The 15,815-nt window shown below is 50.9% G+C and overlaps 5 protein-coding genes across 5 annotated transcripts; 4 read left to right on the top strand and 1 right to left on the bottom strand.

Moving 5' to 3' along the window:
* Nucleotides 1–666: 666 nt before the first annotated feature.
* Nucleotides 667–1,778, top strand: PpBr36_08991 (uncharacterized protein; the record flags this gene model as incomplete). Its single annotated transcript, XM_029896115.1, has 2 exons — nt 667–846; nt 918–1,778. The coding sequence occupies 2 exons, from the start codon at nt 667–669 to the stop codon at nt 1,776–1,778; spliced, it is 1,041 nt and encodes a 346-aa protein (XP_029746715.1).
* Nucleotides 1,779–2,886: 1,108 nt separating this feature from the next.
* PpBr36_08990 (uncharacterized protein) lies at nt 2,887–4,353 on the top strand (the record flags this gene model as incomplete). The annotated part of the gene is made up of 3 exons (XM_029896114.1): nt 2,887–2,944; nt 3,024–3,533; nt 3,596–4,353. 3 exons carry the CDS (start codon nt 2,887–2,889, stop codon nt 4,351–4,353), a joined length of 1,326 nt encoding a protein of 441 aa, XP_029746714.1.
* Nucleotides 4,354–5,681: 1,328 nt separating this feature from the next.
* Nucleotides 5,682–7,590, bottom strand: PpBr36_08989 (uncharacterized protein; the record flags this gene model as incomplete). Its single annotated transcript, XM_029896113.1, has 4 exons — nt 7,315–7,590; nt 7,017–7,233; nt 6,189–6,943; nt 5,682–6,023 (listed from the first exon to the last, which is right to left on the bottom strand). Exons 1-4 carry the CDS (start codon nt 7,543–7,545, stop codon nt 5,682–5,684), a joined length of 1,545 nt encoding a protein of 514 aa, XP_029747326.1. The 5' UTR covers nt 7,546–7,590.
* Nucleotides 7,591–10,028: 2,438 nt separating this feature from the next.
* Nucleotides 10,029–10,402, top strand: PpBr36_08988 (uncharacterized protein; the record flags this gene model as incomplete). The annotated part of the gene is made up of 2 exons (XM_029896112.1): nt 10,029–10,226; nt 10,307–10,402. Coding segments are annotated over 2 exons (294 nt in total), but the record flags the coding sequence as incomplete, so codon positions are not given.
* A 2,744-nt stretch (nt 10,403–13,146) lies between these two features.
* On the top strand, nt 13,147–15,747 carry PpBr36_08987 (uncharacterized protein; the record flags this gene model as incomplete). Its single annotated transcript, XM_029896111.1, has 4 exons — nt 13,147–13,488; nt 13,591–13,782; nt 13,961–14,369; nt 14,471–15,747. The coding sequence occupies 4 exons, from the start codon at nt 13,147–13,149 to the stop codon at nt 15,745–15,747; spliced, it is 2,220 nt and encodes a 739-aa protein (XP_029747318.1).
* Nucleotides 15,748–15,815: the final 68 nt, after the last annotated feature.

The raw sequence follows: 15,815 nt of genomic DNA, 5'->3' as shown, positions 1-15,815 counted from the left end.
CTCTGTGATCGTACTGCAACTGGCGACCTACACGAGTATCGGAAGCCATGGCTATTGATAGTATATACTCAAATTCCGGGCTCTGGAACTTGGTTTAGTTTCTTGGCCTTCCCAAGTGTCATTTAGCCGAGAAACAATTGCGACATATCTAGTGCCAAATGGAAAAGGTGGCTGACGGGTCGATGCAAGCCTGAATGATTTCTAAGCGGGTTTAGCTGGCAGCACGGGACTTGTGACCGATGGCTGCAGCAAGCAAGCGTGCTTACATATCGAAACCCTCTTCTTTTACCAGGCCGCGGGATTTGTCATGCATGCTTGTTTCCGTGCATCGCGAACTCCCCCAAAGGCTGACATCTGGTGTTGTGTACAGCTGTTGCGGTTTATCAATCCCTATTGCTATTCCAAACATGATCAATAACCTGTGATGATGTGATGTTGCAAACAAAATGATGTGTATAAATACATCCATCGATGGCTGCTTTGGTCCAAAGTCTGTCTTCAAAATTCGAAAGCAGAGCCACTGCACCATCTTATCCAGTTTTATTCATATATGCTATACATTCCCGAACATTACTTCGATACCTCTCTCCCGTAACGTTATATAACTGTTTGAACAGTTCAAATTGAACACCACTGTTGCAAAAGCCAACGGCCAACACCAGCAAAATGCCCTCCAAAAAGATAATCACTGTCTTCGGCGCTACCGGAAACCAAGGCGGTTCGATCGTTGAGAAATTTATTTCGGACCCAAAGCTCAAAGATGAATGGGCTGTCCGAGGCGTCACTCGCGATGTCTCCAAGGACTCGGCCAAGAAACTGGCCTCGCGAGGCGTTGAGGTCGTTAGTGTAAGTACGAGTGAGATCTAAGCTGAATTTTAGTATTTCCTCTGACATTGTGATGGCCGGCATCGTTATAGGCCGACATGAACGACAAAGAGTCTCTATTGAAGGCTATAGCGGGCTCCCACACAGTCTTTGGCGTCACCAATTACTGGGAGAAGTTGAGCAAGGATGTCGAGATCCAGCAAGGGAAGAACATTGCAGATGCTGCCAAGGTTTGTGCCCTGCCACTCGACCAAGACGCACGGCGCAAGGGAATACCAATACTAACAATCCCCGCCGGACCACAGGAAGCAGGAGTCCAACACTTCATCTGGAGCTCTCTCCTCAACGTCACTGAGGCGAGCAAGGGAAAGCTCAGCCAGGTCTACCACTTCGATAGCAAGGCCGAGGTCGGGGACTACGTGCGCAGCCTCGGCATCCCGGCCACGCTCTTCCTGGCAGGCTGGTACATGATCAACTTCGAAGCGCCAAACTGGTTCCGGCCGAGCGGCCCCGACAACGCCTGGACCTTTTACGTCCCGGGGCCCAGCACGTCGCCGATGCCCATGTACGACGTGCGCGACACGGGCAAGTACGTCAAGGCGATCGTGCTCAACCGCGAGGCGCTGCTGGGCGGGCGCGTGCTGGCCGCCACCGAGTACAAGACGTTCGACGAGCTGCTGGTCGATTTCAGGCGCGTCTTCCCGAGGGACGGCGCCAACTCCCGGTTCTACGAGGTGCCGGACGAGCAGTACCTCGAAGGCGTGAGGAGCGCCGGCATGCCCGACTTTGTGGGCCACGAGATGCTGCAAAACATACAACTCCTGGGCCAGTTCGGGTACTACGCCGGCGAGAGCCTGGACGAGACTCACAAGCTGGTCGACAGCGTTGGCGAGAAGCTGACCACCTGGGCTGAGTGGTTGCCCGAGTCTCCGGTTTTTAAGGATCTCCAATGATTCAGTCGGTCAAGGTGCTTAGGGTGGGTGGATTCGTAAGATAGACTGACGACGAAAGGGTTGGTAGTAATTAACGAGCGTACAGAGTTTGTGGGGGAATTATCATTTGTACCATGTACTATGTATGGTACACAAACACCAATACTAATATAGATCAGATTGATATTTCTTAATGCGAGTGAACTTGAACCATGCGTTCTATTGGGGACGCCCAGCCTTCCCAAGAAGTTTTTTTTTTTTTTTTTTTTTTTTTTTTTTTTTTTTTTTTTTTTTTTTCTTTTTCTCTCATTCAGTCCGATCATTTAATGGCAGGCGCTTCGAGGCTTTTCCTTTGAACTTCTATTATTATGTAAAGGTGTGCTCGAGTCTCGGTTTGTCTGTCATGTAATAATTATGCCCGTGGAGAAAGGCCGTGGAGAAACGCATTGGCGGAAGGGACTCTTTCAGACGAACAAAGAGAAAAAAACAAAGATGGACACAGTGTGCAGAGCCCCAGCCCCGCTTTCGACGGTCGTTTGATGCGCGCCGGTACAGTGCTAAATGAGTCCATTAGAACGGTACCGAAGCCAGCCGAGGCTTGAAAAATCCATCGGGAAGGCGCGCTCGTACCGGGCAAAAGTGACCCCTTCACATGGAAAGTGGAAACTGCCAACACCCCCACACTCCCCAGTTTCCGCCCCCGATTTCACCGAATGGTAATAGCGAGAAGCCAACCTTTGGCGAGCGCATTTCGGCCATCGTTTTCATCACTTCTCAATTACCAATTACTCCTGAAATCGGCCTACAGGCTACCAAACGGCGCCGCGGTGTTCTTTTTTTTTTTTTCGATCCTCATTGATACCATCGCAAACGAGTCCCAGGATAGCCGTTTCGAAATCGAGTCTCTTCAACGTGATTCCCTTGTGGCGGACGCCGACAACGGGTTTCCTCCAACGGCCTGACTTCATCGCCACCACGCGACCGACGGCTTGGCCTGGACGCCTGCGTCGACAACTCGACGAAATCAAAATAGAATTTTCGTCGACGACAAGCCCGACTCAGACTTCCGGAGGATTCGGGTACGTAGATTGAAAAAGCCGACGGTCTTGGGTTACGACCCGTAGTCGCGATGGCGTCGCCACCCAAACCCTGGGAGCGAAACGGCGCAACACCAGCCGCACCAGTTCGTACGTCAACACTTGGTCTTTGAATTGTTCTTTATTATGTGCCCTCAATTTCAAAGCGCTAACCTTGTCTGGCCACCAGCTCCCGCATCTGGTCCGATGCCTGCACCAGACTCGACTTCGGCGCAGACGTCTGCAGCCGCACCAGCCATTCCTGCCATTCCCACAAGCCTCACAAGCACAGTAAACCAGACTGCCGCAGCATACTCAAGACCAATGGGAGCCATGGGCACAAGCCCATACGGCGGCTATGGAACCGGCTACGGCTCAGCGTACTCCTCACCTTACGGAGGTAGCATGTATTCTCGCTATGGTGGCTATGGTGGTTATGGCGGCGGCATGCTTGGTGGTGGCTATGGATCCGGTATGCTCGGCGGTGGCTATGGATCCGGAATGCTTGGTGGCGGTTATGGCGGCTATGGAGGCATGCCTGGCATGCAAGGCGACCCCAATGATCCCAACAGCCTGGCGAATCGGTTCGGTTCTAGCACGCAAGCTACCTTTCAAATGCTCGAGGCCATCGTTGGCACATTCGGAGGTCTCGCGCAGATGATGGAGAGCACGTACATGACGACTGCTTCCAGCTTTTTTGGTGAGCTGACCTGAGATGATATTTGCTTAGTGAGATACACGACTAACCTTGTGCCTTGATAGCGATGATCTCTGTCGCGGAACAGTTTGGCAACCTGCGCGAGACGCTGGGCTCTCTCTTGGGTATCCATTCACTCATCCGTTTCTTACGAACTGTGATTGCCAAGATCCTTGGTAGGCCACCTCCAGCCGACGCCATGTCCTTGACACCGGCAGCTTTTGCCCGATTCGAAGGTCGCAATGCTCCGGGTGGTGGCTCTGATGGTGCTCCTCGCCCAAGCCGAAAGCCTCTTCTCTTCTTCATCCTGGCTGCATTTGGCTTGCCGTATCTGCTGCAAAAGGCCATCAAAGCTCTGGCTGCAAATGAGGAGGTAGAGAGGCAACGTCGTATGGAGTTGCAGGCCAAGCAAACCGCTGGCAACGTTCCGCAGCTTGAGTTCTGTCGTCTCATGTACGATTTCACGCCGCCAACTCAACCCGGCGGCAGCAATCCTCTCCCCGGTGTTGATCTCACGGTGAAGAAGGGTGACTTTGTTGCCGTGATGAGCCGGACTGATCCTCTTGGAAATCCATCCGAGTGGTGGAAATGCCGTACCAAGGATGGCCGCTTCGGCTACCTGCCGGCCAACTACCTCGAGCCTGTGCCCATGCGCGGCGAGGCTGCCAAACCGATCATGGCTATAAAAGCTGCAAGCGACACCACGAGTAGGACTAGCTCGCTGACTAGCTCGGTCTCGGCTCCAGTGATGGCCCCAATGCCTTCAACCAAGGTCGGTGATATTACCGCTGAGAGTTTTCAAAAGTCGCAGTTCTACAGCTAGGAGCTTGAGGATCCCAAGATCCTAAGCGGCGAGCTGGACCATTCCCCAGTTCCCGACTGGGCCTTGCCGTTTGGTGGTTCTGCTCCAAGGTCGAGTGGTGATGCTGAACAAGGCCCCTCACCGGGCGTGTTCAGGGAAGGTTAGGAGCTCCCATATGAGCCAGAAACCACCCAAAATCACCTTGATCCGGGGATAAAGAATCACTCCTCGAGGCCAAAGATGAAGTTATCGACAAAAGCGTACCGAACGGCCGAAGAATTCACCAGTCGTTTCAAAGTGTGGATTGAGAGTCCACAGCGTTGCATGAATGACACAATTGTCTGCTCTTGCCTGAGCTGTACTGAATATTTCCGGTCCTCTGGGGAACCCAGGCCGAGGACTCGGGAGCAAGCCATGGGTATTCATCTGGCGCTGCCTGTCGTGACTAGAGTCAGGTTCTGAGCTCTTGCCCACTAGCAATGACAGAGAACAACCGCAGCAAAACGAACCACTTACTTTCATTTGTCTCTTGCGATGTATTAACTTGTGCTGCGGGGGTAGTATTCTTGATCGTCAGGAAAGCCAAGTGCTCCGTGAGGGTTCTTCATGCACATACTTTAATAATGAGGGTGTTGGTAGCGTTTGTATATGCCTTCCAACTGTATTGTATAGCGAGTCAACTTTCAGATAGTCTCCACCGATCAGGGTTAGAACATGATCTGTTGATGATTAGACGTATTCTGGGTTCTCTCTGGATGAGCATGTCTTTGATGGTGTAATTGTCGAACTCTGGGCAAAGGCATGTGCAGTAATGCCCATCAATGGCCAGTAGCTTAGGTGTACAAGACGCCAAGTCCGGTATTGAGCACCAGTCGACCTTGTCGCAAGCAGCACTTATAGTATTGCGCCAAGTTGTGTTGTATGCTATATCTCTCTTAAAGTCCATCTACGTGTCAGCCGGGGAACACAATCATAAGCCAGTTGTCCTTTTTTTTTTTTTTTTTTCTTTGTTAGATATAGACCTAGCCTAAGCCCACAGCGTGTTGACACCCGACTTGACGCTGCGGCGCGACCTTTCTCTTTTCCTTTTTGCCCTAGTTAAGCTCCATGTTAGAATTTCATATCTTAGAAATGGGAACTTGGGTTCAAATTTTAATCAAATGGAGTACTGACTAACCTTCAATCTCGTTGTATAACCTCCCCTTTGCCTTCCACCCTGTCGAGTCTAGATGACCTTGCTGCGAACTGTTGAAAGTCGCACCAAAGAAGGCGGACACAAAGACATAGCCGTATATGCCCCAACTCTCGGTGAAATTCAAGGACTTCTATTATTTTGCTACTTCTTGCTTTCATCTCCCAATCCTCCTCTTCTCAAGCGTTCTCAACCCAAGATACGCAACGGCCGCAAACGCAAATGCCAGCTCGAAGCCCAGGTCGCCACCACCGTCGCCACCAGCGAGTCTGCCGATAGGCCCCGTGTACCAGAGCTGCTTCATGCCGAGTATGGCACCGGAGGCGCCGCACGCAAAGGCAGTGAGTGCGGCGTAGCCTGGGGGCAGTCGGTCCGGGTCGGCGTGCTGATCGGGGTCGTATCCGGCGTAGCCGCGCCGGAATGCAAAGTGCTCGACGAGGGCGATCGCCTCGTATGCTGCGAGCCAGTATCCTATGATCACCATGAAGTTGCTGAGCCACTTGGGAGGAGGTTGGGATCTGTTAGTGATGTGAGTTTGGCGAACAAGGCGCTAGGCCTCTTGGTTTAAGGCTTCGTCGGACACCATAAGAAGCCTGCAATATAGCTAGCTGCTGGGTCACAGAATAGGGGGTATATGGGCTACAAAGAAACACCGTTGACTTACTGCCTCGAAGTTGTCGTAACCGGGAATCGAGATGGCAATGTACACACCCGTAGCTACCATTGTCCAGATGAAACGAGGCACGTGCTGCGTCGACGAGGCTAGAACTTGCACTGAAAGTGAGACAGAGTAGATATTTGGGCAGTTATTGGCAATGATGGATAGGGCGAGAACAACAAGACAAAAATGTCCAAAACGGCCAAGAGATGGAACCAAAACCTGGCCCAGCACACCACCGACTTGGGAGTCGGAATACGCCTTGGCATAGTCCATATTCGCTGCTGAGGCTGTCATGACAGCCGCACCGAGGAGCTCGTTAAAGCAGAGCGGGAGGAAGAGGCCCGCAGAGGTCACTGCGAAGACGGTTGTCCGTGAGCGAGTTACTGGCTGGTAGACTGTATAGTCGGCGCTGAGACCCGCCCAGCCGGTGGCGAAGCCAAATATAGAGGCACCGAAGCTTAAAACGGCACCGGCCTCTTCCGACCCCGTGGCCAGGGATAAGGGACTATTGAATTGACCGGTCTGGCTGAAAACGCCGGCAACAATCACAAATATGACGAATACTGGTATCCAGGCGTACTTTTCATATAAATGGACGATTTTGTATCCAAAAGTTGTGATCACTAGTGTCGACAGCGAAATCACAAGTACGCCGGCATATCCTGGCATGGAGTTGGTGACGGTATGTAGGAGCTGAGCGCCCACAATGCAGTTGACTGAAGACCAGCCGAGTCCTGCCATGATGTTGAACACAGTGACTGTAGTAGGGTATTCAAGACTTGAGTTAGCCGTTTGTGAAAGATGACTAGTCCAAGGCAGAAGAGTGCATACTAAATTTGACGCCATTGTATCCAAACCAGAATCTAGAGAGAATCATCTGCCTGAGACCAAATTGCGGGCCGAATGTTGCAAAGAAAGCAACAGGTATGGTACCAAGCATGTTGATAAATATTATTGTCAATGCGGCATCAAAAAAGCCAAGTTTGAAGACGGGTCTGGCAAGCATGCCAACAGCAAATGTCGACACGGTCATGTTTGCAGAGAGCCACTGTCGTAGAGATATCCAAGAAGAAGAGTTTAGCATATCAAGCAGTTCAAACAAACAATTGACATAAGTGATATGGCTCACCAAGCTCCCAATGTTCGTCATCGAGACATCGGTTCTTTCGTCCTCTGGTACGCGCTCGATGCCGCGCTGCTCTATACCCAGGCGTCCTACAGCTCGTTGTGCCCTTTTTAGGAAGCAATTACCAGCCTCGAGATCTTCCATATGGATAGCGCTGTTATCACTTATTTTGTAGCCGAGATCAGAGTCTGAGGTTATGATCTCACCTGCAGAAGGTTTCGTCCTCCCGCTCATGACACTCACAGAGCTTTTCTGCGGAGCTGATTCTTTATTTGCTGGCTTACGTGGTTAAATTCCTGGGAGAGCAAAGAGTATCGTCCATCAACGTTGATGGAGCCGTGAGCTAAAGCTGAGTTTTGGCCGAGATGGCAAGATCAGACTGAAAGCAACGGGGGCGTTCTCTCGTCACCAGTCACCACGGGCCCTATGAGTTTTAGCAGATATCAGATTGGAGTTGTTATGACCAAGGTTGTTTGGATGTGTCGATCACAGTCAGCTGTTTGGGCTGGTTCAACCACCACTATTGAGTTGGCAGATCCCTGATTCTGATCTTTCCGGGAGTCAAGTGATGAGAGGTGGAGACAGAGAGGAGGAAGATAGAAGACGACAATGGGAACAGTATCAGAGATGAATACAGCGTAGCCATTAGGATACAGCTGATCAAGACTGCTTTCACAAAAGTGATGACAACGAGAAGAAGGTGATGGTGGCAACACGCATGAGCCTTGCGATATCAGAAGACGTCATGAGTTGGATCCAAAACTGAGAGATCAAGTACGAATGATGTAGAAGCAAGAAAAACGACACAGCTGGGTGGTTTGGCAGACGAATTTGGCTTTGTTGTGTCAATTTTTTTGCCAGCTTCATTAAAAGCGTGACCTCAACATGGTTGAAAGCCCTAGCTTTGGCCACCGAAATCTCTCAGGGGGTGTGGTGCCAAATGCACTCAATTTTCGCAGTGATCTGCCTGCAGAGATTCCTTATTGACCTGTACGGAAGCAAAAACGCTCGACTGGTCCTAACATTAGACAGAATGCCTTTTTACAGGCAGGTAGGCCCCTAGGTAAACAACGTGGACATCCTGCTCTGAAAAGGCCGTTCAAGCCACGCCGCTCCAAACCCTTAACTTAGCAGCAATGGGAAAAGGTCCCTGCCACTGGTAGCTTACCAGGTAAGATAGCTTCTACTGGGGTTTGTTTTTATGAAGTGCAGGCAGGAAGGCGCGGCACACTCGATCAGCCAGAGAGAGCAGGCCATATCACGTGGGCACCCTAATAGCTCATCAACCCGTCGGAGCCAAGTCTCCGCAAAAACGTGAGCACTTGTCTTAGATAAGGCGCTTACGTGGGTAGGTACTGCGCTCCTGTGACTCCATTCAACTGACTTACAGGAGTTGGAGGTATTGTACATCTTTGTTTGAACAACAGGAGCTTGTTCTCGTCTAGTTGAGAGCCGGACAAATACCATTAGCTACAGTAGTTCAATTTGACACAAACAATAGTACTTGGTTCGCCAACGCTTTCTCAACCAGTACTGAGAAGTAGTAGAGCGTTGTAAAAGGTGCCTGTTAAGCTGCATTTTCATAGACGTGAAGCTTCCCACCCAGGCCTGATGAATCTTGAGTTATCTTTGATTGCAGGAGTTCTCTGATTTTAGCTATGGTATCGGTAGAAAGTAAGTCCGCAGAATACCAAGTGTGGAGAGCATAACACCCAGCTCCCGTAACGAACTGATATTTGACGTCTGCAATCTTGACTTTGTCTTTTGTCTGCCTAAAGACTGAAGTCTTGGTCCTGTTCTGTTATGTTTCCTGTAAATGGCTTGTGGCTTGTTACGCAGGCCGTTCGAGTCAAGTCACGGCACGAAACCCTCTACGTTGCAAGAGTTGCACAATGGCACCATGTCCGAGACTCCTCCAATATACTACTTCTGTCCCACAAGAATTGTCTTTGTTTGGTTGGCCGTTACTGCATATGTTTCTCCTGAAACCATTCTACTTCCACATATTCTATTCCCTGCCGTGTTCCATTCTTAGGAAACCTGATGTCGGCGCAGGTATACAAGAATAATGTAGGCGTGAAGAATTCTCGGTCAAAACATTCCGCACTATTTGGCGTCAGGGTCTTGTCTTCAAGCTTCTAGCGTATTGCCTAGTCGTCTTCCATCCTACGCTAACAACGCAAGGGACTTGTCCAAGGAAGGTAGCTTGGTGCTTAGTCGTCCGGCATAGTGTACGATAAGGTATCTAAGCTGGTGGGGATGTCCTGAGCGTTTCTGATCAAAGGCAGAGGCAGCTGTCGTACCGCATTGGTCTCGGCTCCTTCCTGATTTTGTTCTACTACAATTGCAAGTGCGTCCCGGGAACCATGCGCGAGCATAGCTCCTCCTGGTTAGGGAGGTACCTACCTTAACGGCACTTTGACTGGTGTGGTGCACGCGGGCACTCGAGCCTCTGAGAGCACTCCGACCTCTTTAATCTGACTACCTGGTATCTTGGATACCTGGCGAGATAAGGTGACCGAACATCTTCTCTTATTTGTATCTCTCCCTCGCTCTGTTGCGTTTACGTCTCTGTGCTCCCGTCAAGTTTCAAGTCAGTCAAAACCCACGCTCTTGGATTTGCAGATCAACTGCTGGGAAATCAATCTACAACCCTTTTACCTGATCATCGAATCCTACTCATCTATCGGCTCTTCAAATCTTCTGAGCCGAAACAGACGTCTGTTTCCTCCGATAGCCACGCCAAACAGCCACGGGTATCCACAAGTTTTGGTCGGCACGAACCCAACGTCAACTGTTTGACGCGGAGAGCCAACTCAGTTACGATGTTGAGTCACTCTCTCATCTTGTCTGCAATTTTTGCCACCATTGTGGTTGCCGCCTCCGTTCCGGGCTCACCTGTGGCTTGCCCAGATGTAAGTTGCCCCCGCCCAGCTTTTGCTCCCAGCTAAACTTCATCACCGCAGCAGAATAGATACGCTGACCACATTTTTAGGACAAGCGAGATGCCATCCTGCGAGGAGATCTCAGTCCCGAAGCCTGCTGCAGCTATGGTGTCTGCAAAAACACAGTCGTGGTCCGGATGAGCTAGACTCGTGGCCTTGGGGCTGCCAGTCTGCCATGCTCTCAAAACAAAACCGAGCCGACCTTGGGGCATGTGCTAACATCCGGCAAAACCCCACGAAGTACGTCTGTATACAAGCAAAGGATTGTTGGTCCAACTTTCATTCGACCGCTACACCCTCTCGCTTGATGCTTGCCGAAGCGGAACGGCATCCTCCGAGAAAGCTTCTTAAACCCAGCCATCTCGCAGAGGCCTCAGCCGGGACCTCGAGTTCGACTCGACCGACGGCAGTTCAGAAACCAAAAACATATGGTGTTTGATTGAAAGAGAAGGGCCTCTATTTCCTTTGTCATCAGCCTTGACGCATATGCTTGGAGCGCATTGTTTGTTTTCCTTGAACTATTGAGAGTCTTGCAAGACGTAGCGTGGTGTTATTGGTGCCTCGGAAATGGCTTTGGCATCTAGACGATCCCCGCCGTCGATGCTCTTTGTTTCTCTTAGGCGTTAGCGGGTAAAAGCTATCTGAAGCTAATGTGTTTTTCATTTTGTTGTTGCCATGCTAGGAGCGAGCTTAGAGCTTCTGGAAAAAACGCTTAGTCTAGTGGCTGCGTGAAATGGCGCCGCCGCCCTTAGTTTGGCGAGCTGGATGTGATATAATCCCGAAATCTGTTTCTTGGCGATGATCTTGGCCTGGAAATTTCTCTTCCGAGTGTGCGTTGATTATGGTCTTGCAGGGTATCGATGGCATGAAGTCATGGGCTGTTGATCGGTGCTTTGCATCACAAGAGATATCATTCTCCCAGGCGCAGATGGAGGTTTTGCTTGATGAGAAGTCAGTTTATTGGCCTCAAGCCTGAATCTGGAATGGTCTCAGCTGCAAGCGAAAAAAAGTTCAAGCGCATCTTGTCTCTTTGGAGCTCACCAGTGGTACATATACTTCGCATATTTTATTGCGATCATCACAGCAATTGCAGCGAGGCTACTCTATAGTCCGTGTATCTTGAGCGACTCAAGTCGACTAAAAGATTGCCATCCGGTCTGGAGAACGGCGCCAGTGTCTTGGGCATATTCAGCACGACATCTTTGTTGTACTTGCTCTCAAGCTAGAACGCGATTGTTGCTCTAGGTGATGGGACGGAGGATGAAAGTGTATTTGAGGAGTTGACTGCAAATCAGATCATCACGGAGAAGCTTGTCTCTTGAAAAGACTTTTGTTATGCAGTAGGCCTCAGGGGCTGCATGCTGCAGCGATGGCTCACACGCGTTCGTCGTCAGGGCAACATACCAATACGCTGCTTTCCGTGCCATTCAGGCTCGTGGTTACGGTCTGGGGGTTGGTGAAGTCTACGTTCCGTCCACTTCTGCCATGCAGCTTTGCAATTTCGTGAATTAATTGTTCTTTGCGTTTGCACCGACATTCATGTTAGCAATATGGCAACCACGTGCGTAGACTGGGGGACTGGTGGTCATAAGCTTTGGCGCACCTCGTTCACCAAATCGATGACACAAGTCCAGTCTACGGCAGTCACACGGCGAGACCAACCACAGAACTCTTGCATCAAATTCACATACCTGACTTTAGTCTTGCGTTACAAAAACACTCGAGCACCATAACTCAAAGGAAAACATCATCACGAGCCATTTGCTCTCTGGAAACTTGGTCTGATAGAGCCTGTCTCTTGGATAACTTGTGATCCAACGTCAATGTTTGATCAAGCCCTTATGTTGCGTAACTAAGTGGGGACCGTACCAGTCAACATGATAGCCCTCCCGTCTTCCAGGCACCCTGAGCCAGCCTGGTCCGGTTGCAGGACCCTGATGCCAGGTTATCGAGCATGGGGCCACTTTGTTCAAGCAAACAAACTTGAAGATATGTCTTGACCAACCGGAAGACGCCAAAGTCCCCCGGTTTCCTCCAACCAACCACATGCCCTGTCTGGGTTGGTAGGTACGTACATATCATCCCAGACAGCAACCACGTCCAAGAAAGCTTAGCTTGACCTCGAGCTGCCCTTAGTTGGAGCTCACATTTGGATCAACTGGTTGTCATTGTTGCTGGCTTGAGATAACATTACTTATCTATGGAATGGATGCAAGCTTGACTTGCAACAGTCAAGGTTGGGACGTCTTGTCTCTTTACACTGAATCGACCACAAAATAGGGAGGACCTTATCGTAGTACATAACCAAAACATCAGCTCTTGCGTTCTATGCCCATACCCTTCTCCAAAGTCAATAGAGGTTTCTAACCAGGCTGCACTTTATGCAAAAGGGCGTGGCCCCACGCAGTGCCTCTGCCCCGTCTTTGCCGTTGTTTGTCCCCAGCCCCTACTGACCGCATTCTCATGCCTGAACTCAAACCTTACTGATCAAGCAGGCTGCGGGCAATAACGCGAATTTACCTAGAAATTTCTTTCTCCTGTCCTCTCCCACTCCTCCTCCCTAATCTTTTCTTCCATGCTCTCTTGCTACGACTTTTCTCATCCTCCAGTTCACTTGTGAATGGGCCTCCCACGCATTCGCTTGGCTGTTCCTGACAACAAGAGCTACGCTGGGAGCTATTCTACAACCGATCAAATCTATTACTCAAGTTCTTGTCGCTTCTCGAGCCCTAGAGACAGCAACTTTATACTCGCCTCCCTTACCCAACATCCTCTTGTAGCCGCTTGCATCATTCCGGCGGTTTCAGGTCTATATTAGTGCTTCTTTAGCTCTTTTTAGATTCACTTACCTCTCACAACTTTACTGTCACGGTTGTGACGTTGGCCCAAGATGTCTGGCTTCGGCTCCAATCCGGCGTCCTGTTCCTCGATCTCGGAGCAGGTAAGGTTGATGATTGAACGTGACAGGCAGTTGGCTCCTGGCGCCGCCATCACTCTGGCCCAGGATGAGAGCTCCAAATGGAATGAGAATCGCGATAAAATGTTCGAGCTTTGCGGTCTTGAGGAGAATCAAGAGACTCCAGACTTTGAGTCTGTTGAGGCGCTGAAGCCTCAGGATCCGAAAGTCATGATGCGGCTTGCCGAAGCAGAGAACTACGACAGCCTCTTCTTCAGGTACAGCAAGAAGGCTGCCAATGGCGAGGAGGTCTCTGGTGAGGAGCGCGTTCAAGCAGTAAGTGAATGGTCATCTAGAGCTTCCATTAGACTGAAGACACGCTCGCTTAAGTCCCGGCCTTGAAACATGATTGATTGCTGATCGAATATACTGCTACAGCTTCCTTTCCATGTCAATAACGGCGGAAATCTCTTTACGGGCAACATGGCTGAGCAGCCTAGCAAGCCCCTCTTTCAGGTTCTGGGGATCAGCGAGCTCAGGTCCCGCGTGCTGAAGGACATCTCATTCATTGATAAGAAGAACCTTGCGCTGGCAAGCAAAGGGACTTACAGGGAGGTTGGACACTTCTACGTAAGTATACCGTCTGCTTACAATGGTCTCTATATCCCACCAGCTTCATGTCTTTGTCTTTGGAGCATTTCTTCCAAAGCCAAATACCATTGGACAAGCTCTCATAAAGCAGCACATGTCCTTGGTTGACTCGAATTCTAGAAAGGCTCTTTGTATTAATGCTTACTTTGAACCGTAGGAGGTCTGGGACACCAACCGTGCCGACTTTCTCGGCAACGATTGTAGGCTGCTACAGATCGGTACGATGAACAATGGGCAGAAGCCCGTGGTTGTCAAAAGCTCGCGGGTGTCATTGATTATGGAAAAGGCCTTTGAAAGCCGGGGGCTTGGAGAAACCCAAGTTCTCGAGACGAAAAACCCTCAGGGTGTCGCACGCGACTGGCTCGTCCGCGACAAGATGATGCCACCGTCGAAGCCGATTTTGTTGTATACAAAAGGCAGCACTGAGATCGAGCACGAGGTTGGGACTCGGACTGAAGCCCGTCACATCATGATAACGGCGATACCTTTCCAAGCCACCTCCGAGACATACAACAGGTCCCCTCGTCTGACGTATCAGAACTCTACTCTGCACATGTTGCGTGGCCGTAAGTTTCCATTCATGTTTTCGATTGTCTCTATCCGTTCCCTTTGCTCTCCTTGGGAGAGGGTGATGGATGGGGTCATGGCTTACTGACATTCTCTCTAGTCGAAGCAATCCACAACGTTGGCTCGTCGATCGAGACACTGGACATCTCGTGCCAGCCCATGCTGACACCTGGTCATGTCGACTTGGTGCTGTCGGCCGTGCCTCACCTAAAACGCCTCACGCTTCGGAAAAATCACTTGCTCCGAATTTCGAACACTGAGGAGCTCATGGAGATGGTGCATCGTCGAGTACCCGGCTGCATCCTTGACTTCTCGCCATACTTTTTCTACGGGGCTCTGCACCGCGAAGTTGAGAAAAACTTCGAGATCAGTAAGGGCTCTTTCGGCCTGAGTTGGGAGGACTCGGGCGTCAACACGGAGAAAGTAGTGGCCGTCTTCATCATGAAGATCCGCAACTGCGAGGCCGAACTGGGCATGCGAGTCCTCGACAAGGGAATGGGTCTCCGAGACTTTCTGAACCGCCTGCCACTGCGTCCAGGCTTTATCGACAGCATGATTGAATCCTGGGACAAACTCGAGCACGGTTGGACCGGTGACAGTACTGGTGACAGTCTGATGTGGAACCTTGTCCACCAGATTGTCGAGCCGAACATTTCCAAGATTTTGTCGGAGTACAAGATTCTAACCTGTCGGCATTGCGGCTGGCGGATGCCCGATTTCCTCATGCATGCTAATTACTCTTGCGCGTTTTGCAGCTTTGAGTTCTTCGCAAGTGCAGAAACCGATCGGTACCGTCACGAGAAGGAGTACATTGCTCATTCGCATCTCTTGTCCAACGACCTCCTGCCTTCCAACGCAACGCTGGGCATGCTTCTCGGCGCAGAAGAGCTTCCCGCTGCCGCCTCCGGCGACGGTGTGGTTGTGGCTAGGGGATTCTGGGATCAGTCCGTGGGCCCCTGGACGCCCGTCGATACCTACAACCTTGAGCAGCAGCTCATGAGACCCATCCTGGCCTGCCGAACGCTGTACAAGATCAGGCTCCGTGACCTCTCGCGGGCATACGACAAAGCGGCGTTTCTCTGGAAGTCGACCGGGGAGTTCGCCATCCACTGCCGCAAGCCGGGCTTCCAGGACCGCGGACCTGGCGACCATGAGTTCTTCCCCGTCCAGCACGAAAACATCTTTAGAAACCAGTTCCGCATCGACGTCCACACGGGCGAGTCGTATCAGGCCGTGTTCCTGCCAGACGAGTTGGCGTACAGCTCCAAGATGTTCTACGTCCGGGCCGGGGACTGGGATCAGCTCCGTATCGACTTTACCAAGTCCGAGAAGCAGCTCCGAGAGGAGTACTACAGGCAGAAGTACTCCCCGTGGTGAGATGCTTTGCTTGCACTGCACCTCTTTTGACGCGGGGTGGACGCTTTATTCTGGTCATCCCTTGGCTT

This window comes from Pyricularia pennisetigena, chromosome 5 (genome assembly GCF_004337985.1).
Source record: "Pyricularia pennisetigena strain Br36 chromosome 5, whole genome shotgun sequence".
Taxonomy (NCBI): Eukaryota; Fungi; Ascomycota; class Sordariomycetes; order Magnaporthales; family Pyriculariaceae; genus Pyricularia; species Pyricularia pennisetigena.
The sequence above is the reverse complement of the archived record's forward strand: the minus strand, read 5'-3'. Positions and strand labels throughout refer to the sequence as shown.